Genomic DNA, 24,973 nt, shown 5'->3' with positions numbered 1-24,973 from the left:
GAAGCAACACTTTCCACTCTCTACTCCTCAGTCTCTCAGGAAGAAACACATGGAGGAGGAGAAACAGTAAGATCTTGAAAGATTTGATATATTCAAGTAAGAAAATTAATTTAAACCATTAAAACCAAAAGAGTAGGGTTTTTTTTTCTGCCTCATTGCACAATATGACCAAAAACCAAGAGTGGGTGCTGACAGGGCTGTTGATCGATACCAATGACTCAACTACGTCTTGTGTAGGAGGACACTGGTTTTATCAGTGTTGCTGCAGTTCCCACTGGTTGCCAGAGGGGGGCGATAAACTCATAGATTGAATCACATCAGAACAAACCACTATGTATAATGTTTCAATGTCTACTGGTCCACTGGTGTAAAACTGATCCAGTATATTGAGGACTACCATTACAAACTGGTGCCTCAGACCGAGAACAGACTGATAGAATAGAATAGAATAGAATAGAATAGATCTTCACTGTCCACAAGCAGAAATCTGTCTTGTGCTTCACAAGGGTTAAGAGAATAGTAAACAGACATCCAACAGCAAATAAAAACATCATGTAAAATAACGCTCTACTGCACAGCCTGTCTTTCAGGCAACAGAAAGCCTTTTTCTTGCCCATGGCCACAAATAATATTTTATATTTTCATTTTGTGCACCAAGCAATATTTATATGATGGTATGATGAAGGGAGGAGAATTGCAGAGTTTAGCAAACTTAAATGATAAAAACTGTATGTTATAAAACATATTAATGTTCAAGATGCATAATGGATACATTTTTATTAGTTTTTGTTCTGGTTGTCTGTTTGTAATAAGTCATTTTTATTTCACTGACTCAGGGCAATGTTATGCAGCTGGGACTACATTTCTGGGTAATATTGTGCTCAGTTGAGAACAGGTCATTTTTTGCAATTGTTGATCTTTTTTTTATTACTATTACTTATTTCTTCCATTCTGTAAGATATTGAGGACAAATAACATTTTCATAACATTAAATAAATGTTATGGAAATGCATTATTTTCCTCCCTTTTTTGTTATATTTTGGGGTTCTGGTGGTTGGGCATGCAGTTAAAAGAAATTCATAACTTCATTATGAGAGGTCCCAAACAAGATTAAGAATAAATATGGCATCATACTTTTATTCCATAAAGACTGTCTGATGAAGGTCTGAGGACCAAAACATCACTACAATAAATATTTAATGCAAGTTATTCAGTGTGCGGGATTCCTCCTCCTATTCCATAAAGAAACAAAGTAGAGGAATAACATTAAAAAAAGACATTAAAGAAGCATTTGTTTGTTTTGTTTGTTTTTCTCAGGTTATATGAAAAACATTGTATTAGCTATTGTAAGTTTTTTATCATGTGATGCACATTGTATAATTTGATTGTTTCTTAAGCAGCTGCTGTAAGGTGTATGTGCATTGTGATTTATGAACAATCACATAAAAGCAGTCAAATTAAATTTGAAAAAGCAGCAAATAAAATAAAACGAAAAAATACAATAGAATGAATAAGAAACTAAAACAGAACATTTATATCATCGCATAGGAACAGCACATGTACACATGCAGCCTCTGAATTTCAAGCATTTGTGTGATTTAAGCATCCTTTACGCGCAGTGCTTTTTTCAGCACACATTCCTAGCTGCTCCTACAACTGTGTAGCGCCTCCCAGAGGGCAGCAACTAAAACTCAGCAAACAGCAGGTGCAATTTGTTGTGCCTCGCATCTGGCCTCCTCCTAATAAACACAGGACAAATGTGTTTAGTCTTGACTAATGATGTTACTGGTCGTACTTACAATTCTGGTTAATTTATTCCTGTTTCAGGCACCCAGGTTTCCTTACCAGACATTAAAAGATAAAACACTTTCAATGAGACTTTTGTAAACCATCCTTCAACTCTTATCTGACATTCAAATTTCCTTAAAAGGAGCAAATGTTGCATTGCTTTCATAAAAAATCAGCATTAGACATTTAGAGGTCTCTAAATGTTTGCTCTCCTCTCCTACCTGTACAGGAAGGTTATTAACCAAAACTGGTAGGAAGGAGCTGGGAGGTTAGGGCTGCTAATAACAATCTTTGTCTTTGTTTTGTTTCATTTATCAACAGAGCACTATCCTTGGACCATTTATGAAGCTCACCGTAAAGGTGACAGTATGCAGCATGCGTTGTTTTCCTGATTAATCTATTTTGCATCCAGGAAGTGATTTGTTTAGGGACTTATGAATTCCTGTTACTATGGAGCCTAGTGAGGATATAAAAACACCTGAGGTGACCCCTGACTACAGCCCAGGGAGCTCATTAAATAACCAATGGTCTAGATGGATCTGATGGTTATAATTTAACACAGGTTAGTTGGAATGCACAATGAGAGACAATGCTTCCCTCTGTGCTCCTCTAACGTAGAGACAGAGTATCCCTTTGCTACTTTGCACGGGGACATACATGTTCCATTTCAATATTAACCCAAACCTTAACCATAAACTCCTGTATGCAGAGTTGGTCAGGTTCCCATTCACTGTACAACCTAACAGCACATTGTAATAAATGAAGTAAGTTACTTTATCTTGGAAGAAGGTGGAGTCACTCATTCCCATGAATTTAACCAACTCAAAAATGCAGTAACAACTCAGTCCCTTTGAGTTCACTTAATTTTTTGGAGCATTTCAAGTACTGGTCGCATAATTCCAGTTTGCTCCATCCGCTCATCTTCTTCAAGTTGACTTTATATTAAAAATCACTGATTCTTGGGAATTTGGATAAAACAGGTTTTAATTTTGAAAAAAAAAAAGTGAGTTAAATTACAAAATCTAAAGGTATATCATTATAGGCCAAGGTCTTAGCTGTTCAGCAATGTACCGGTGCAACCAACTCATTTTGCATTTTTTTCATAAAATAGGCATTTTTCTAGTTATTAGGCTACTTTGTTTTTGTCAACACCGTCACTGTAATGTTTTTTTTTTATTTGAAAAACATATATTTGTATTAAAAGAGACTAATACTTAAATAATTCAACAGCACCAAAGAAACAGGGCCATTATCTCCAAATGGAGAAAACTTGGAACAGTGGAAAATTTTGCCAGGAGAGGCCGGCCTACCAAAATTCCTCCTAGCACAGCAACTACTCATGCCTACACAAAAACGGAATTCATAGAAGAGTAGCAAGGTGCAAACCACAACTAACCAAGAGGAACATTGCTGCTTGCCTCACACCAGCGCACACTGAAGCCCTTTGGAATAATGTCAAAAGTGGAACTTTTTGGAAGGCACAGGTCTGGCGTTAATGCAAACACAACATTTCACAACAAATCATCATACCACCAGTCACACATGGTGGTAGTGTGATGGTGTGGGGATGCTTTGCCGAATCAGGGCCTGGGAGACGTGCCATCATTGAAGGAACCAGGAATTCTGCTCTATACCAGAAAATTCTGAAGGCGAATGTCCGGTCATCAGTCCGTGATGTGAAACAGAAGCGTAACTGAGTGTTACAGCAGTATCCAATGATCCAAAACACACGGGTAAGTCCTCCTCAAAATGTCTCAAAAGAAAAAAAAGAAATAAGATTTTGGAGTGTCCTGTAGTCAACGTCTTGATTTGAACCTTGTTGAAGTGCTTTGCCAGGACCTTAAATGATCTGTTCATGCTCGAAAACCCTCCAATATCACTGAATTACAGCAATTCTGCATGCATCAATGTATTTTTAACTTATTCAAAACAAATCGTACAACATATTACAAAAGGCAAACATCAGAAATTTAAACTACTCCGACTACGACTACAATTGAATCTACTACTACTGTTACAACTGTTATATCTGTTATGATTAACTAGCAACATGAATCTAATGAATGTAAATGCAATACATAATGCAGTAACAGAACATTACACAACTTTTTTTTTCTAAACACTTTTTTAAAATTGAATTCCGCCAAACTAGAATAAAGATAACAGGATGAACATGTAGCTGTATCACATGAAAACATTTAGTCTTTGAATTTCATGCAACCTCATTTGGAGGGCGACTACCACCCCCCCATCCAGGAAGCTAAAGTGCCCTCTATAGTCCCAGAAATGATAGGAAGTGCCTCATTGTCTGCTTCACCTGAGGAAAAAAAAAAAAGAAAAAAAAGACTGAATGCCCACTAGGGTGCCCCTTCATGCAATAAGTAAATAATACTCACAAAGGAGGAGTGCCCTTCCAGTGGATGAAATGTGCTGCAGCTCTGTAAAGGCTGTCCCTACATGTGTGAGAATGTGGGATGAGCCTCCAGTGGAGAAAATGTGATGTGCTGCTGTAGAACAGGAGCCCTGAAAACGGGAGAAACGGGAGGTTCCTCAGGTGTCTTTCTGATGAAGAGAACTCAGAAGGTGTCCTCTGAGATGGCATTCCAAGTGAGAAAACACCATGAGGTGCCCGTACAATGGAGAGAAAAAAACAAGCCAGTGGGGGAAAAAAAAGAGATGCAGCACTCTATAATCTCCATTCCAGGTGTCGTGTGGGGCCGGCTTTCCCAAAGTGAGCCTGGCACAAGAGTCTAGTCTAGTCATATATTGCAATACATTTTTGCAAAGGGCCAATAAGTTAGGCTAATATCTTGCTAGCATTTTGATGTAATCTCTAATGTAATCTGCACTGTTGCTGTTGTATTATTTTTCAAAGTCCCCTTTAGGTCAGTTGTTAAAACTTCCATCCACTCCACCTGTACAGGTGTTCAGTTTCAGCCCCTCTCCACAGTTCAGATGTCAGAGGGCTCCCACAGTATGAGCTGTAAGCCTGCATGCTGCTGCAGTGTGGCGACACACTGTCTTCAAGATGTCAACTTTTACCAAGTGCACATTACCAAAGACGAATGTGTGTCCACTGCAAGTGCTCATATGGATAACTCTGTCCCATTTTTAGCCTAGATGTTGGCTAAGGAGCTGTTTAACTTAACAGGTACCTTGCTTAGCCAATTCTATGCTAACCTCAGTGTGGAAACCTATTCTAGAGTAATTTGCACAAAAAGCCTATAGGACTTTAAAGTTTGAAGGAGAAAGAGAAAATCAAAACAGGTTCAAAAGGAGAAAAGTGCAGCCAGAGGCGGCTTGTGTTTGAGCTGCAGCAGTCAGGCTGGACAGAAGGATAAAGGTCTGCATGGCTGTCAGTCCTCTCCCTGCAGGCTGCGTGCTGGCTTGTGTTGCAGAGCCTCAGCTTAGATTATAACTGGCAGTCTGGTGCATACGGAGCAGTAACATAGTCAGGAACGCTCTTTAAAAAGTGCCTTAAACTGCCTAGTTTTTATATTTGGGTTTTATAAATGGAGTTTGGGAAAAATTCAAAAATTCAAAATTCAAAATTCAAAGAAAAATTCATTCAAGGCAAGAGGGCTACTGGTAGTGCTGTGTTCTTTTGTGATACAGTTACAACACAACATTATATACAATACAATTATATTCAGTTATTATGATACAAATTTTGTTATTTGTTTCAAACGAAGACTATTTTATCATACATGATGCGTCACAGCTTTCCGTGCGCTGGTGGGACAGCATATCATGCAGCAGGTGCCCTTTTTATTCTCTCCCCCCTGCCCTTCAAACAGCCTAAGTCCACCACTGTTACACACTCCTCTGCAGGCTGAGGAGATTCTTTGACATTTGGACTGACGAAACCTCTACAAAATATAGAATAAACTCACAAATACCCTGTGAGCGATCTGAAAACAAGGCAGTTTTTCTTGGCACATTACATGACATTTTGGTCATGTGATATTTTGCAGTGATTTGTATATGCATGGAGAGCGAACAAAGGAAAGTGAAATCTCTTGCTGACATTTAGTTTGAGAGCAGTGCAATGGACAACACTCACAATAAGACATTGTTGGATTAGGCCCTGTCCTCAGTTAACCTTTTTGTTATGAGCATCAGGATTTTGACATCTTAGAAATCTACTCATCCTGTATTTACCCCATGCAAGAATGAAAAGACGCTCAGCTGTCCAGAAGACAGATTTCATATAAACTAACATGTAAGGCAGGGCTATTCAACTTCAATAGCAAGGGGGCCAAATATGAAAATCAATGGGGGTAGAGGGGCCACACATACAATATTTTGTCAATTAATGTCCGATGTCTCAAAAAAAGCTCAGCATAGATATTTTATATGTCTATGGCTCAGAAGTATCAGTTACTCTGCATTACATGAAGCTTCACTACACTGAAGCTACCCTCCAGAGAAATGCAGCAAGCTGAGCTACAATACAGTGACAACATGTAACTTAACTACATCAAAGCTACTATTTTTTATTTTTTTTTAATATCGAACCAACTTCATTTCAAGTCATTGCTATATTAGTGATCAATAAAATGTCAGTCATACATAGTCAGGCAAAAAAAGTTCAGTTCAATAGTTGATGAAACTGCTATTTGATCAGTAAAATAGTTTCACAACTTAAAAGATATTTGATTTAGAAAACAGCAAAGTTACGACCACGCTACTGAGAAATGTAGTTAAACTAGAAACATCGCTACTTGTAACACCGCTACTGCCCAACACTGGAAATATGTACCTGTCTTGCAGGTACTGTGTGGTGGGCCACAGAAAAAATACAAAGGGCCGTGTCCGGCCCGCGGGCCGCTAGTTGAATAGGCCTGATGTAAGGGTTGTAGGAGGCTTGTAGCAACTGATAGGTAAATACATTTCCAGAAATATAATATAAATTGTCACATTTTTCTCTAAATTAGTTGAAAACATGATGTCAGTGTCTGTGATGTGATAAATTCCTTTTTACAGTATGAACAATAACTGACCTGTCATAAATTAAAACTCAGTTGTCCCTGTTTTTTAAACAAGGCTGCTTGAGGCTGAAATGATGGTGTAGTGGTTTCTGGGTGTGCACCATTGGATGTGTACAATATGTGTCATGTGTTATGTGCAATGTATGTGCAATGTTTTTGTCATATGCAATATGGATTATGGGCTATTTATTGTTGTGAGATTATTTTACTGCAACTGTGGAGGCATTTACATGTGCAGCACTGAGTCCAAGACAAATTTCCTCATTGGGACAATAAAGTGTATTGTATTGCATTGTGTAAAAATGAGCTACAGTGCATGGTTATAAGAATAAAATGAATGTAATAATTCTTAGTTGCAGTCAGTATTAGCCAGTGCTATTACAACATCAAATAAAATACATTACACCTCTTTTAACCCTCCTGTTATGTTCAAATTTACTAACATCTTTTATAGTGGGGTCAATTTGACCCCAGCAGTTTAAACCTCCACAAAATTATTATAATTAAAATTGTTACCAAAGTTTATGTCAGGTACTTTATGTTTCTTTGTTGACAACCTAAATAGCCCTTTAAATAAAATATAACTACCCCACCCCACCCCACCCCCGCCACACACACACACACACACACACACACACACACACACACACACACAAACACACCCTCTTATACATCCAGTATTCCTATTACGCGACTATGGAAAAATATGTAAATCACCATAAAATCTCACTGATTGACCTAAAATTGGAAACAAATATCTTTTTGGTGTTTTAATGGCTTTATATTATTTCAGATAGAAGTATAGATTTTTGTTATTTATAACCGATGTGTACAAAGTGTGTACAGGACATTGAAAACATATCATGTGAATTTCATGTTTACCCGGTAGTACCCATTACATTAGGAAAACTCATTAAATATGAAGTTAAAAAAATGACATTAATCATTTATTTAGAGACATTAAACATTGAATGGGGTCAGAATGACCCCAAACATAATAGGAGGGTTAAGTAATATTGTGATGTATTGACATTATCTGTGAATTATTTTTTAACAGCTTTTATTGCATTTTCAGCCTATCTAGAGTCACAGTTCATGACTTTTTATTATGTATTATTTTTTACTTAATAAGTTATTACTATACAAGTTATTTTCCAACACCAATTACATTGTCACAAAAAACTCAACTGCCACACAAGTGTACACTTGAACCCAATGACAACGGCAATAACTACCTAGTTCCACTTTATTACAAAAAATCTGGAAACTTACAGTGAATCATTACATCGTGTGTGTAAGAGATTTTTTTCCCCAAGAGAGCCGTAGTAGAGTGTTGGGGGAGGGGGTGGGGGTGGGGGGGGTTGTTTCTCAAGTATATGTGTCGGGTACTTCATGTGTCTTGTTGACTTACTCAATACCCCTTTAAAACAGGGAAGTTTTTTTTTTTTTTTTTTTTTGACAATTTTAACTGGCATATAGTACATATAATTCATCTATATCATCCAAAACAACTAAAGCAAATGCGTGTAAAATGTTGACATGTTTCATACAGCTAGCCTGGGGTCAAATTGATCCCAATGAAACACCTGTGGGTACCAATCTGTCCAGGACATCAAAAATATAGCATCATGTTAATTTTATGTTTACCCATCTGTCCGCATTCGATTAGAAAAAGTAATTAAATATGAGGCCAAAAAAATTAGTCATGTATTTGGAGATATTGAACATTGAATGGGGTCAAATTGACCCCAAAGATAATAGGAGGGTCAGCATTTATTATTATTGCTTGCTAGCACCATGTTTTACATCCTCAGCCATATGAGATGACAATGCAACTGTGAGATGACTGGATAGGTCAAGACGGGTCACTGCACATATTTCTGCCTATGTGCTGAATTATGCTGCTCTGCGCTGAGCGAACTTGTACATTGGCCTTATTGTCTTCTCAGACCTTGTCTGTGCCTCGGGCTGCGGTCCAAGCATGTGTTCAGTGGGTGAGGGAAGGAAGGCCAGAGGACAAACATCAACACTGCCACAGGAACTTTTCAGTCTAGTCAAGTTTCAGTCTCCTCTTTTGGACAATTTTGACAGTTGATGCGGTCACAATACTGTGAAAGATGAAGTTACGTACTGTGTGAATTTCCTGCATGACCAAGGCACAGTGCGTCATTAGTCATACTGCAGACCGAATCATGTCATTTATGGAGAAAAAGGAGAGCCACATAATCTCTCTCTAACAGGAAGGTAGGACAGACCAATCAAAAAAAAATCTGTCTTATCTATGCACTTTGCATGCACGCAATTTGTATTTCACTTCTGTCTAAAAGCATCATTTCTTTGTGTGAAATACTTCTGATGCTGAGGAGAACTGTCCTGAAGTGGGGTCAACAAAACTTTATGTGGGAGGCAAGTTGTAGTTGTAGTTTACGGGACTGACTGCAAGTCAAGCATTGTTAGTGGTAATCTTTCTGCATTCCTGTGGGGGAGGCAGGGGCGTGTTCAGGCCCGTCGTGAAGAGTGTTGCAAACTTAATGTCAATGAGGAAGTGGCTGTGACAGGTGGAGGAGGGCAGGCGAAGGTGTGGCCTGGTGCACAGCAACACACGAGCATGCAGGCAAAAACTATAAAGCCTGATCCAGACTGTCATCGGCACTCTGTCACAGTGACTGTCCACACTGGGACAATGACACACACACTCCTACTGCGGCTCTTCATCCTCACTGCCTCACTCAAGCTGTCAGGTAAGTCACCGGATACTGTTGCCTCCATTCAGCACAATGACTAATTAATAACTAAAGCCTAGATAGCTATTCACCTCCCGGAGCTCTTTATTCAACTGGGTTTCACTGGTGTTTATGTGGACTTCCTTAACAGGAAACTGATGCTTTCATGGTGAAGTGGGGGTTCTAAAAAGAAGACCAGATGTAATGTACTGTATCATAACGTCAGAGATGTGGCGGTAGATAAAAACCACTGTATGACAGGCAGCTGGTGATCATCAAAAGGCAAAGTACTACCAATGTGAACGACTTTTCGTTTTAAGAAAAACATTCATATATGCATTTGCACAGTCTCCATATAAATTACACCAGGTTGATTCCATTAGCTGTAAAATATATATGAGCACTTTATGTCAGCCCGAAAAAAAATGGGTTAACTGCCTACAGTACAAAAATAAAATGTACATCTGGCTGAATACTTCTGTTTGGGTCACATGTAAGGAAGGAAATGCATTCTGTGGTTTCAGCCAGCGTCCATGAGAAATTCTTACATGACTGTGAAAAGACTAATTGCATTGATAATGCCTTGCTAACAGCTAATGCTGCTTAGATTTGACTGTGTGTGTACAGCTCATCCTGTCAGGTTTATCTGATCACCTGTAATCACACACACAATCACTGCCACGCATTGTCAGCGCCGTCATTTGCATGAAATATTGATTTATAGGCCTATGGAAATGACACGGAATGACTTGAAATGTAAATATTGCTGATTTTGGCGACATGGTGTCGAAGCTGGACTTTGGATCACAACAAAGCCACACCCCTCCCAGGTACCTCTGCGTACCTGGTTCATGAGAAGACATGAGTCACACAGACATGTCATACTTTATCTTTACTGTTGATACGCACTCGTAGCGTTCACTGGCTGGGAACCACCGGGTTTCTCGCGCAACTCGTGTTGGAAAATGTCCTGTGAAGATGATGCAAAGCTATGTGCAACCTAATTTAGTTAGGAAAGATAAGGGTGAGATTGCTACTGCGGAAACTGACTGTAAGACACCGTGTGTGAGAAATATTGCACTGCAAAAAATTTCCATCGTGACAAGTCATTTAGTCTCTTAGTCCGTGTTGAAATGCCTGTGGGATGAGATTATCCCACTTGTTTCCAGTGTGGGTTCACTTGTTGCAGGAATTTAGTATAAATATGTTAAAAAAGACAGAATCAGCCCGGTAGTGTCAAAAAATGATACTTGATTCAAGAAAATGCTGAGAACTTGTTTCGTTTAAAAAAAAAAATGGAATTATCTCTTCCCACTGACAGATTGTTCCACTTGGTTTAAGAGGGGGAAAAAAAAGATTTTAAGACTCAATATCAGACTAAATGAGGGAATACACATGCCAACGCTGACCACTAACTACATGACACTCTTGCCAAAAAACAGTAGTTATAATTGAACTAGTCTAATGAAAGCAATGCCACACAAAGCCTTCTGTTCACTGCTGATAGACAATCAATGGGTCCTTTCACTGATAAATAGTTTCCATGACAGAGCTTCAGGTATTGTGTTGTTACTGTACACACTTCATATTAACGTGTCAGGGGGTGGTAGACACAGATTATAAGAAAGCCTATAATTACTGTACAGGTTGGTTGCCCAAGGGTTTTGAAAGGCGCTCAGTAAATAGCAGCGGTGGGCGAGCAGACAGTTCTGCAGGAATTCATCTCAAATGTCATTTACGAATGAAAAGTAGGCTGCTGTGCTGAAATGCTTTGTAAAGCCATATATTCACACTGTGGGAAAAAGGGGGTAAAGGTTTTTATCTCTAGTATCTCTAGAATGTGAATCCTGCTGTTGTGCAATCATTTTTTAAACCAGTTAGATTTCAAAAGCAACTTTTTTTTTTCTTTTTTTCTTTTTTTTTTTTTTTTTTTTTGCTGTCAATCACCATAGAAGGTGTCTCTTTTTTCAGTTGTTGATTTTCTAGTTGTGACATGAAACTCTATAAGCCAGACGCTAAATGTTTTTACGCTGTTAACGTTGGTTGCCCTTATTGGTATTATTATTTCCTATTTGTTGTATTTAGTGAATTGGCAAGAATGATAATGGACAATGATAATGGATAGTAATGTTGGATAGAGAACCTAGCTATGTTTGTCTTATAATAATGTATGTTTTCTGTCCACAGTCAGTCTTGGCCCTGTTCTCGATGGCGTGACACATTATGAGGTGGTTCGACCCGCCAGACTTCACACAGTCAGAAAAAGAAGCGCAGAGGTAAATTTGCCTGGTTTTGCATTTCAATAACCGAACAACGTCATTTCCCAAATACGCATCTCGGTATTTGCATAAGAATAAAACCACTGTATGTGACCGTGAAAGACAAGAAGAGACTCAAAAGTTTCAATGAAAAGTTTTTCTTTTTTTTTTTTTTTTTAAAAGTAATAATAATAATTTCTAGACACCTCATCTAAATAATTTTTCTTCCTCAACAGCACTCAAGACCAGACATTATGAAGTATGGGATGAAAGTTGGAGAGAAAGACATTGAAATGCATCTAGAGAAGAATAAGTAAGTCCTGACTTCCTTCAATGTGTGCCTTGGAAACTTTAAAACTGGAAGGAAAAAAATGCCAATAATTAATGGCAAAATAACACAAAAACAAAGGTACCGGGCAACATATAATCACATAATGTACAAAAATAATATATTATAACAAATAATATAATATAAATATTAGAAAATGCATCATGTATATTTGTGAGGCACCTTCAAATGAACATCTCTAATGCATTTTAACATCAAAATTGTATTAATTTTCAACAAATTTCTCACTGGGGATCTTTCAATTACTTCCATTATCAGTGAATTTCTGACTACAGACTACAGTGAGACTCACTACCTAGAAGATGGCACACCAGTGACCACGACTCCTGATATTGTAAGTTGTCTGCATGCACAGAAGCTGTAATTTAAGTAGACACTAAATACTTAAGTCATATAGTTTGATCATAGACACTCAAAATCCGGCCTTTTTCTGGAGATGTGATTGCGAAATATACATTTTGAAAAGAAAGAAGTCAATAATGGTTTGTTTTATCCAGTGGCCCCTGGCCTGAATCCCTTGAATATGCCTGATATAGACCCTCAACTAGTCCAGTCCAACTCAAGTGTCCCAATTATCATGACTTGTGACTTCACTTGGATGCAATATTGATGAATCATGACTAGAGCAAAGTGCTAGGAAAAGCATCAGAGTAAGACGTAATCACAGAGATAGAAGGGATTTTAAAAATTTTCAATTCACCAGAATTCCTCTCTGCCCTCCCCAGGATCACTGCTACTATCACGGCACGATTGTGAACGATAGTGAATCAACGGTCAGCATCAGCACTTGTGATGGACTCAGGTGATCCTCATCCCGCTGACAACTATTTGTTGCATTAACTTCTAACTATTTCATTCAAAAACACATCACTCACACATTATTGACTGCCCAATGAGATCATGTATGTCCCTGAGAAATGCTAAAATGATTGCTCCAATGTGCATGATCTTGGTATAGGGGATATTTCAAAACGTCTGCCCAGAGCTACCTGATCGAGCCTCTGTCCGGTGAGGATGAGGGGGATCATGCAGTGTTTAAATACGACGAGCACAAGAACAAGCCCATGGTGTGCGGGGTCACCAACACAACCTGGAGCAGCGACTTTGAACCCCCAACCAGCCGCAGTCGCTCCAGATCCTCGGTAACGTCACCTCCATGTAACCCTTAAGCTTCAGTGACTCAGTACCTGTGATGAAATGTGGCATTAATAAATGAACCTTAAAAATAACCATGTAATTTAGTCTAGTATTTACATGGTGGTCTTAAGGGGGATTTTTTGTCAAGCTAATGCAAGAAAAAAAATCTGGCTTTTGGACATTTGATCACTACCAGTGCAATGATCAACCTCATTCAGCCTTCTTTTAATAAACTGGTACTATACTTGGCTTCTTCTAGAAAAGTCCTAAAACAAGTGAAACTCCACTGGTAGAATTTATAAAAAGATTAGATATAATTAAACTCTCTCCATCCCTGTGAAGACATCAGGTCAAACATTATAATATACAGCAGGGAACAGAAACAATCAGATATAAGAACACTTATAGAATGGAAAATAACAGAGTAGAACCAGAGTTTACAATGTTACAGTGTTACAGTTTCATTTAACAGACACTTTTATCCGAGGCCACTTACACTTGAGAGTTAATACAACACAAGCAACATGAGTAACTGTCATAAAGCTATGCTCAAATTGTTTTACTTGGCACAGTGCAACTGCATGACTTGTTTTAGACTTCCAGCCTTTACTTTGTATTTAATGGTTCCTCACTGGTGCCTTTCATCGGCAGGGAGGGAGCACAGAGCTGAATTAGGCAGTTCAGGAAGGCAGGAGCTGTTTTAGTTGCTGTTTTGTAAGCAAGTATCAAGGTTTTGAGTTTGCTGTGGCCAGCAGCTGGGTGCCAGTGGAGGGATATGAACAGCAGGGTGACATGCTGTTGCTGACAGGAAAGACAGGAGGAGTGGGGTATTGTCGGCATAGGTTAGAAAATGAATTCAATAGATTATTAAAATCTTTGTGAAAAGTAGGACTTTAAAATTGAATGACAATAAATGAAATGCTAATGTAGTAGGAGAGATAACAGGTATACATGTTCCAGTGTAAATAAATTACAATAATTTTAGCACTGCTAATGATGCTTTATTCTTTTATCCACCAGGGTCCCTCTCTTTTCCAGCGGCAGAAGTACCTTGAGCTCTATCTTGTTGCTGATAACCGTGAGGTGAGAAAAGGGGCGTTTTCAAGTTCAGAAAAAAAACAGAAAACTATTTGAAAGCCAAACCAGAGCAAAAACTTTTCTGTGGTTGACAGCTCACATGATCAGAAATGCCCTCGTGATGCCACCCATGTCTTACTTTGTCATTAATGATTAACACCCTTCAGACCCAGGTCATTTTTTCGCACCCAGAGGTATTATGCACATCTCACATGGGCATTAACCATGATGACACTGTATGAGGAATCAGATTGCTGCTGAGTAAAACCTGAGAAACAGGATGTGGATTTGTTTGACGCTGTGACTTATGGTTTCAGTACCTGAAGTGGAACAAAGACCAGACGGAGCTGAGGAAGAGGATATTTGAGGTTGTTAACTTTGTAAACATGGTGAGTCACTGGTATTGCTGATTATGACAAAATTCATCGACGGGAAAGACACCCACTGACTGCGTGACTGACTGAAAAAAATTATAGATTTTTGTAATAGCAAAAATAAAATAATTCCTGGAAAAATAGAATAAATATGCAATTACATAAATAATTACATAAAATTAAAAAAAAAAAATCTAACAAGGAATTTAGTGTGTTTAGAATGATTATTTTTATTATTATTCAATTACCACAACTTTACCTCAAGAATTAGTTTTTTTAAAGAAAGAAAAAAGAGGAAAAAACAACAGAAAAAGAAAAAAGAAAAGACATAAGGATTGTAAAAAAAAAAAAAAAAAAAAAATCCTAACACTAACTCTAACATGAAAAACGATAAAAAATAAATAAAAGGAATTTTGTTCAGGTGGTGCCAACCCACAGTCTCCTGGGTTTCAAAGGGTTTCAAAGATAGACAGTAAAAGTGGAACCAACAGGTTGATTTCATGTTTAAAAAAAAAAAAAAAAAAAATCATCCAAACATTCCCCTCACTTTAGAAGTGATGGCCGAGCCCCTGGCGTCAGCAATCTGAATATCACTTCCTCTCCTAGAAATGTTTAGTCTTGTTCTGATGATGAAAAATCTAAATCATTTCAGTCATGTCTCAGCTCATTGAAAATAATGATGTCTGATATAAATACACGTGTTCCTCTCGGTGTCGGCTGCAGGTGTACAAGCCCCTGAACACCTTCATCGCCCTGGTGGGGCTGGACGTCTGGTCCAGCAGAGACTTGATCTCAGTGACCGCCCCGGCTGGGGCTTCACTTGATGCCTTCAGGACTTGGAGGAACTCTGAGCTGGTCAAGAGGAAGAAGCATGACATCGCACATCTCATCTCGTAAGAAAACCCCCCTACACCTGTAGATCAACACTCAAACAGGGTATCTTTTAAAAGGTCAGAAGTGGTTCTATGTTCAGTATCTAAGACCCTCAAAGTATTAAAATGTCTCAACTACAACATGTAATGACAGTTTTCATTGCACTGCATGTCCAATATTAGAAGAATCCACAGCAGGATTGGGTCTACAGCCAGTATCATATCAGTCCATGGCACACCAGTCAAACATTCACACACAAGAGAGAACTGGCACACCAAACAAACACCTATTTTGCTTGTCTGCCTTTGTTGGGATTTGTTTGATTTGTGTAGTACAATGTACTCTAGCTGGTTGTAGTTTCTTACCTCTATCTGTGTACTTTCAGAAATAAGCTGGTTTTGCCTTTCTCTGTATTTTAGCTTTCAATTGTTAATAATTTTTAGGTCTATTATTCTAACTAACTATATGGGGTCAAGCACAAAGTAGAAACACATTGTTTTCATATGTATTATGTTTCTTCTTCTTCTTCTTCTTCTTCTTCTTCCTCTTTTCCTTCTTTTTCTTCTTCCTCTGTTGCTGCTTTTTCATGATCCACCACTTCTAATGTTCTACTTGATCACACGGTCAAATTTCCTCACTATAAACAACAATACTTGTTGAGTAGCATATCCACCAAAATGTTACACTAAAATTCCATCGGGGGCGCTATATTAAGTCATCTAACTTGAAATATAAAATTGCACATATGTTCAGGCGGTTAGATGTCTGGATGCACCACACTGGAGGGATAATTATGTCTCTTTGACCACTGGCATCATGCGTCTTGATTTTTTGGTTTTGGTAATTGTTATATGATGCTTTGTTATGCATCTGATGCTTTAAGTATCTGTTGCTCTGACACCAAACTTGCATGATAAGACACCAGCAGACAGACATGTGGTATATTTAGTGGGAATTAGCCACATCATGGTTTTTATTTCTTTTCCACAGTTTTGGTCTCATGTTTTCACTCCATGTGTTTCAGAGGTATTGACTTTGAGGGAGCAACAGTGGGACTGGCTTACGTTGCGACTGCTTGCTCAGGTCACTCTGTTGGGGTAGTGCAGGTAAGTTTTTTTTCCGGGAGACAGGAAGATTTGTCCCATCCATTATTTATATGGAATGATTCATGATTGCACTTAAATGTACTTACTCATGATTGCTTGTAATGTTGACAGTGTATAATTAATGCTCTTTCAACCAGTAGGTGAAAAAGCAACAGCCTAGTCATTGTGGTCATTGTGCTGCAACTACTCAATATGAGTGTTTCAATGTGTTTAACCTTGCTTGCCCCTGAGTCAACTTCCCCATGATTATTTCTGCAAATACAAATGTCCTTAGTCTTTATGGACTATGCATGAGGATGATGCATTTACATTATAAAGTATTGCATTCATATTTGTGAAAATGTAAATCTGCGCATTTCTCCATTGCCACATCTCTCTGTTTGAAAAAGCGGCAATATAAAATATAAAAATGCATTTTGTGGAGGAATATATTATCTGAAGGTCATCATTTAATACAAATCCCCCTCCACTCCAAAATGTGTTTTTCTTATATTTATATCACCTAAAATGTCTGACCTTGACTACACTGACAGACAGTTTTCATGAGTGTTGTGGGACAGGACTTCCTGGTTCTGTGTATTGTGTCAGCTTATAAATATTTAATATTTTTCAGGGGCTTAATAAGTGGCTGAAGGGAGACTAAGTAATAATGATAATAAAAATGAATATACTATATATGAATTATTTTTCAAGAGTGTTGTTTTGTTATTTTGTAATGAAACTCCAATGTGCAGCACATGTCTAGACTGTGTTGAATAGAGGAGATTCACAGTGGAAACATGAAGCATCAGCAAAAAGTGTTGCTGAAAATCAGGAAGCAAGAGTAATGGAGGAAGCAGATGTTTTATTATCATTCTCTACCAAATAAACCCTAAGTTACACTTGGTTGAAAGTAAAATGTCCTTCTTAAGTGAGATCGAGTGTAAAGGGTTTTGCTCATTTTACCTGTTGGTTGTTTGCTTGTCAGGATCACAACGACCAGGCCATTGCAATCGGAGCCACACTGGCCCATGAGATGGGCCATAACCTGGGCATGAGCCATGACGCCAGTGACTGTGTTTGTTCTGGTGATAGCTGCATTATGTCGGCATCCCTCAGGTACGCTGAAAAAAAAATCCAGAAAAATCTTGGTCAGAACGTGTGCTTTTACATTTAGGTCATACAGTGATTCTGCTGGTGGAGGTTTAGTGTTTTACATGCTTGCAAGGACGGGTTCTTATGTACTCTGAAGTGTTTAAAGTGCAAATGTGCTGGTCTGCTGATACACGGAGCTAACATTAGCTTTTTGTTAAATAGTGATATGGCTATGTAGAAGAATGCTTGGAACAAATCCAGGCATGTTCTGTGGGGAATGTCAAAAGGTGTTCTGGGAAATGCTGGAAACCACTAATTGAAGTAGTGGTAGAATTCAACATTGCAGACTGAGATAAAAAAAAAAAAAAAAAAAACAGATACAGAATAACTCCTTCCGTTTCAAAGGCTTTTCCACCCGCCAAGGACTGGTGGACTCAGACTGAATTGCCCTACGGTGATAAATAAACTTGTTTGAGTTGAGTTGAGTTGAAAAATTAGTCTATTCAAAAACCCATATTGGTTTAACCCAGGTTCAGAGAGTTACCCTAGAGCTAACAAGTAAATTGTGTTGTGTTTCTCAGCTGGGTCATCCCCAAGTCCTTCAGTAGCTGCAGCAGTAACAACTATGAGCAGTACCTGACGTCTCGGAGTCCCGGCTGCATGCTGGACAAACCAGACTACAACGATGTGGTGGCTCCTGCATACTGTGGGAATGGCTTTCTGGAGAGAGGAGAGGAATGTGACTGTGGCTCTGTGGAGGTAAAGGAACCAAAGAAGCATTCAATATTTTACTCTTTTGGTTAAATTTGATTGATTTTGCTTGGGGGAGGGGGGTTGGAGATTTAAGAAAACCAAGTGCAAACCCTCAGAAAATAGGAGACACTGCTACCTACTGAAAGTGCAAGTATTTCAGCTGCAACACTACTTCACGAGGACAGCTTTACATGCTGAGGCCCCTTTATCACTGGAGTGTCCTGTGTTCACTGGAGGTCAGGAGGAACATCTCAACTCTCCCTTTTTAGCCTGTCTTGCTGGCCACAGTGCCTGCATCATGCAAGAATGACAGCAGCCTTTCTGAATGGACAAACTCAGAAAATGTAATGAAGCAAAATATTTGCAATACAGCGTATATAGGTACAATAACTTGTACCTATATACACACTGGTGTTGTGTGATGTTAATGAGTTGAGAACAGTTTCAATTTGAATGCCATCACCTACAAATACACATTGTGTGGGCAAAAAGAGATTTACATATAATTTACATATGACCATGACAGACACAAAGATGCTAACAAATCTGTTAACTTGCCAGAGCAAAAATAGAACATGGCTGGATATGTGTGTACTTGTCAGTATTTTAGTCTGGAGACTAACAGCCAACAATGCAGTGCCTCCCTTCTGTTGATTTTTGCAATCCAAAACTGCTGAGTCATATAAAATCAGGTGGTGGGGTGTGGCCAGAATCATTGCCTCCTCCATCTTGGATTTCCTCACTGAACAGGGCTTCTATTGGCCAAGCACAATTCTGCCATATGAAACCTCACCCAAGTTGAACTCGGCATGAAAGAAAGGCAAAACTATTTTTGTCCCTGGCATGGATTTGAATGGAGCGCCAGTGTGACTGTGCCGTCTGCAGTTTTTTTTTTCACTTACTGTGCATTCGGCTTGTGCATTTTGCATCGTTGATGTGAGCTTCAGTTTCTTGTCTTTGGTGACGTTTTCTGAGGGCAGACACATGGAATTGTAGGGAACTGATCCAGGCATGTTCATTTAGAGGAAGGAATCTCTGCAGTTGCTATTTAGATCATATCAACAGTGAGAAACTTACAGCAGGCTGGTTCTTTTGCAGCATATGATATGTCAAATGCTGTGAAATGTCACTGTGAATGGAAAGCATGTCCCTCCTACAACAAATGGCATTTAGTGTAGGTGATTCCACTGTGACTGCAGTGTATGTCTGCCCATATCCACCACAAGGTCAGTATTTTTGAGAGTAATACTGAGCACTTTTACTATCTTGACTTGACTAGTTTTCTTGCCCAGAGGTGTCCTGGAAAGCAGGTTACAAAATACCTCTGACATGCACCAACACATTTTTAAGGCACTTCCAAAGAATTAATTGTTGTTACTTATGCTGTCTTATTTCAGGCCTTAAGGGAACAAAAACTAGACAGTCTGAAAGGGTGTGTATATAGAGCTTTTATAACAACTTCCAATTATCAGTGACAGGACGAATGTATTCTAGTGAAGTTCAGTGGAGCTATGAATGTGTCTGGACCTGTTTGTCAGCTAGACAAAACAAACTTGCTCCACTGGTATTCACATTGTGCAGGTACATGCTCAGGATAATGAAAAAGATGAAAACACAAAAAAAGATTTTTGAGGCAGACATATGCACAAGAATACAGATCTTCACAAGGATACCTCATTTAGTGAACCCTGCAGCTTTTTACAGTATTGAAAATTGAGTCAAATGTTAAATCTGAGTGGACAGCTGTAATTCTGAAAAGCAGAGAGCACAACATCTTCCATGCTACTAATACAGGAACATTCACCACTTTACCTTTTCATTCACTTAGGACTGCATCAACCCATGTTGCAATGCAACAACCTGTAAACTGACCGCTGGTTCACAGTGTGCTGCAGGAGAGTGCTGTGAGAACTGTAAGGTGAGTAAATGACAGTACCTGCTGCTTTTTTAGTTTTAGCATAATTTATTATGTCTGATGCACTATTTTTTGTTCTTTTTGTTACTAATGACTATTTCATCGCATTTATTACACATGCTGGGATGATTTCTCCTGGGATTTCCCCTCCTATTTCCTTAATATTGCAGCCCTCTAGTGGGCATTTGACATACTACACATATTTTACTATTTATTGCACTGCTCAACTATGATGGCTCAAACATAAATCAAACTTTGTAATTTTCTCTCTCATTTTACCTGCAGTTTATTACCACATTTTATGTTGGACATATAATGATCTTTAATTCAATTTCTTTTCATCCCTGGGTTTGTTTGGGGAGTTTTTTTTTGAGGGTCAGGGGGTGTTGTCCTGTTTGTTTGTCTAAATAAATGTGAAGTTGACCATTTTCATTTCATGATGTAACGACAAATAACAGGCTAGGTAAACTACAAGCTGCACCTTTATGAGGCAAACAACTATCAGCAGAAAAAAATTAATTCCACTCTCACGAAATGTTTGATATTTTATTATTTTTCCCTGAAAGGAACTTACACTTCCTCAGTTTGTGATGTCCACTACCTGCTGCTCTCACTCAGATTTATATCAGCCTAAAAAGCTGCTTTAATCTGAGATGTGGTAGGTATAGTGAACTCCGGTGGATTTATTCTCAACTAAAACCCTGGACATCACAAAAACCTGATCAAATCCCAAAATTATGACCCCCACATTCCCACAGATACTGCCTTGGTCCAGAGAGTGCCGTAGGAAGCAGGATGACTGCGATCTGGCAGAGTACTGTGATGGGACGAGCGCCAACTGTCCAGAAGATGTCTTTGCTGTGAATGGCCTCCCGTGCGATGGAGGAAAGGGCTACTGCTATGACGGCCTGTGTCCTCAGAGGGCCGACCAGTGCATCAGGATGTATGGGCCCAGTAGGTATCCCAGAAGCCCCTGCCTCTAATGGAACACTTTACAAGATTGTGCTCTTTTGTGTCTTTTTGGTGTTAGAGATATATACTGTAAGACGTGCTAACTAAGACAGCAGCATACGTCTGCTTAGCATTGTTTTTGTTAGCTTGTATTCACATGTAATCCGCCCTTTCATCAGATGCTGAGGTGGGCAGTGACCACTGCTTCAACCAGAACACCCGAGGTACCTACTATGCCTACTGCAAACGGCCCCAAAATGACAAGTACATCCCTTGCCAAAAAGAGTGAGTCCTATAAAATTATAGCATATTAGTTCCCAAGGGTACTTTATTAATATATGTAGTTTTCTGGAGGTTTGTCATTCAGCAGGATCAGTAGGAGTACCAAAGCTCAAACATACACATAGCACAGCTTGGTCACACAAAACATGATGAAATATAAAAAGTTAGGTGAATTTTAAATATATAGTGACAACTTTTTTTTTCCTGCAGAGATGTGAATTGCGGGAAGCTCTTTTGCAGCAAGGGTAATGAAAACCCAAATTATGGTCGCATGGTCAGGTTTGGTGAGTGCAAGGCAGCTTTCTTCGGGGACATAGCCAGCGACAGGGGCCAGGTGGACACTGGGACTAAATGTGGAGACGGAAAGGTAATGGGAGCTTGTTTCTCGATACTGTTCTCACTATGGATGAGAATATTGGCCAAATGCACTATATTCAACTTAGAAATAATGTCAAAATCTATCCATATGAAATTCTTTGCAGCTGACAGTAGTGTCACTGTGAGATGAACTAATCAACCTGTATGAAGTTGTTCACCCCCTTTTATTGTGTCCTGTTTAAGGTATGCAGCCAGAACGAGTGCATGGATCTGCTGAGCGCCTACAAATCACCTAACTGTTCAGCAAACTGCCCAGGGCATGGTGTAAGTACAGATCAGCCCCGTCCAGTCTTTCAGAAATCACAACCGCACATACTTTAATTGCAGCTGCAGCATACTTAGTGCATGATACATGTACAATAAACAATATGACCCACTAGAGATCCATACTGATGGTAATGAAATATTGGTCTCTTTTCTTCAGGTGTGCAATCACAGAAGTGAGTGTCAGTGTGAACCTGGGTGGAAGCCTCCTCACTGTGATACGGAGGATGGAAGTGGCCTTTCCACGGGTAAGACCTCACTGCCTAAGATCATCAACAAATATAAGATATAATTTGTGTCATTTCAACCCAATAATTATCAAACTCAGATGAATCACTTATGATGAACCTTCAAGTCCAACACAATCCACGTTTTCTTGCAGAGGCTATTGCAGGCATCTCAGCCGTCACTGTACTGCTCGTACTGGGCGCCATTGCTGGGACTGTAGCATACATCTGGAAAAAACGACAAGGCCCTGGACTGCCAACGTGAGTATTAACGTCACCTGATTGTACTTCATGATGTGAGTGTGTTGTGGAAGCAGCAGGTTAAGCCTCTCTCTCTTCCAGCAGTGCACACACACAAAAGAAGCAGCATGCCTTGGACAACCCCACTTACCACCCCACCCCCCCCATTCAACACGTTCCAGTGACACAGGTAATGAGCAAGAATATATCACAGGTGTTGAACTGGAGTAACATTGTATTTCACATTAACAAGCACTGGTGCCCATAATATCTCAATCTTAGGTGGTAAGAACAAAGCCCAAAGGAGCTCCACCTCCACCACCTCCAGCAGGGAACAGGCCTAAACCCCCCATCCAGAGCTACACAGCTGCACGCCAGGTATCTGATTTCTAGATTGGTGAATTTGGAGATGTCAGTTGCCACATTACACACATTTGTAGCATTGACTCATTCGGTTTGTGCGGCCAAGTGAGATCAATGCCGGTCAAACCAGGTGATACCACCTAACGGCCCTGAGACACCTGAAAACACAGGTCTCTCTCTTCCTTCAAGATACATTCAATGTGTTTTGTTAGAAGTGAGAAAATAATCCTAACAAACGGTTTCAAAGGGTTTTAAACTTGAACTGACCTTTTCAAGTTATACCTTGTAATCTTATCCAGGTTTTTTTTTTGTTGTTGTTGTTGTTCATCAGGCTGGTTTTTGTCAGGTAAAGATTTAATCTTTTCTCTCCCCCAGGCTCTGAGACCAGTACCTCCACCAAAGGTCTGATACCTGACACAGTGCCACCTACAGGAAAAACAAGGAAGATTCTCAGCTGTGTCCTCATCCCCCAGTGTTGCTCTGTTGGCGACCCAGCACAGAGTAACTTTACAGGCAGGCATTCACTCAAGACCTTTTTTGTTCCTGAGAGAATGAGATGAGCAAACTGAATAACTTTGGGTTGAAGCGACGCACTGAGGACTTTGTGTTACATGGATGTAATGTTTTCTAAAAGGGCACTTTTTGATACTGAAGGGTCATGAGTTTCGCTGGAAAAAGCTCTGGCCTTAAATATGAGCCATTTCATTTTATACGTTTTATTTATGTTTCTTGGACATGATACAAAATACCATGTACATATATATTGATTAATAAACAGTATTTCAAACAGTATTTGAGTCATTTTAGTACACCAAAAAATGCTGGGTTAAACAACCACACTCTGTGGGACAGAATACACCCAAGGCCTACTGGATGGAAAACTGGAAACTGGAAAACCTTTTTTTTTAATTTACTTGTTTTTCCCAACTGTTTCTCAACCCAAATATCCACGCACAATGGATTGATGAACACCCTCTGGATTTGTAGTTTGTTTTTTCAATCATTTTCACCTAAAACCTTTTTGGTGTTTTGAAATATGAATTCCATGAGTAAATACAAGATACTTTTGTTGACTTCCACACTATGGAAAAGTTCACATTAAAATTAAGTCAAGGTGGGAGTTGTATTTTACTCTACATGGGATTAGTGTTTTAACTCCCACAAGAGTTCAGTTTGAACTGCTGAAAAGAGTTAAAAGATCAACTCCCAGAAAAGTGTTACTTCAGCTCTGCTCTCATAGTCTGTTCTCTTCATTTCATATCTTTCCTCTTGGTTGCACTGCTTCCAGTGTTGTATATTTCTGTTAGAGCTTTTATCCAATCATATTTCAGCTATCGTGTTGTCAGGTTCCAAGAAATCTGCTCCAAGGCCTTCAAAATCAACGGTGAGGTTTAAAGTTACGGAAACAGACAGTTGCGATAGCCAGTCAGATTTTGAGTTGGCGACACCAGGGCCAGCTAGCAGGTATCACGTTGAACGTGACACGTTCGCGTCCTTTGATTGGATGCACACTAGTGAGAGGCAGCGCTATTCAGAATAACCAAACTGAACCTGGAGATCCGTTACCTACCTGAATGAGCCAAATCTTATAGATCTACTCGCTGTTTTTTTTTCTCCAACCCACAATGGCTGTAGGAGGAAAAGAGATACATTTGGTTGCAGCTATACTTGCAATGCCATTTTCAAGTCGGACCTTTCAAGAAAAGCTGGATATCGTGAGGAGAGGTCGGCCAACCCCCACTCTAGCTAGCCTGTCCCAGCTGACTATTAAGGTAATGCAATGCCCAGTTATACTGCGTTAGTGCGTTCCTGTATAAATGTATGGTTTCTAGAGCCATGGTGTCATAATG

The 24,973-nt window shown here is 39.2% G+C and overlaps 1 protein-coding gene across 1 annotated transcript; it reads left to right on the top strand.

Annotated features, from left to right (window-relative positions):
* Window positions 1–9,237: 9,237 nt before the first annotated feature.
* LOC115364646 (zinc metalloproteinase-disintegrin-like brevilysin H2a) lies at window positions 9,238–23,890 on the top strand. The gene is made up of 22 exons (XM_030059172.1): window positions 9,238–9,520; window positions 11,690–11,778; window positions 11,997–12,073; window positions 12,368–12,443; window positions 12,835–12,911; window positions 13,068–13,251; window positions 14,267–14,329; window positions 14,641–14,712; window positions 15,421–15,590; window positions 16,595–16,676; window positions 17,644–17,774; window positions 18,332–18,509; window positions 20,332–20,421; window positions 21,177–21,372; window positions 21,549–21,654; window positions 21,862–22,018; window positions 22,213–22,293; window positions 22,454–22,541; window positions 22,676–22,781; window positions 22,866–22,950; window positions 23,043–23,138; window positions 23,499–23,890. The coding sequence occupies exons 1-22, from the start codon at window positions 9,388–9,390 to the stop codon at window positions 23,529–23,531; spliced, it is 2,370 nt and encodes a 789-aa protein (XP_029915032.1). The 5' UTR covers window positions 9,238–9,387; the 3' UTR covers window positions 23,532–23,890.
* Window positions 23,891–24,973: the final 1,083 nt, after the last annotated feature.

This window comes from Myripristis murdjan, chromosome 9 (assembly GCF_902150065.1).
Source record: "Myripristis murdjan chromosome 9, fMyrMur1.1, whole genome shotgun sequence".
Taxonomy (NCBI): domain Eukaryota; kingdom Metazoa; phylum Chordata; class Actinopteri; order Holocentriformes; family Holocentridae; genus Myripristis; species Myripristis murdjan.
Note: the sequence above shows the minus strand (reverse complement) of the source record. Positions and strands in the feature narration are given on the sequence as shown.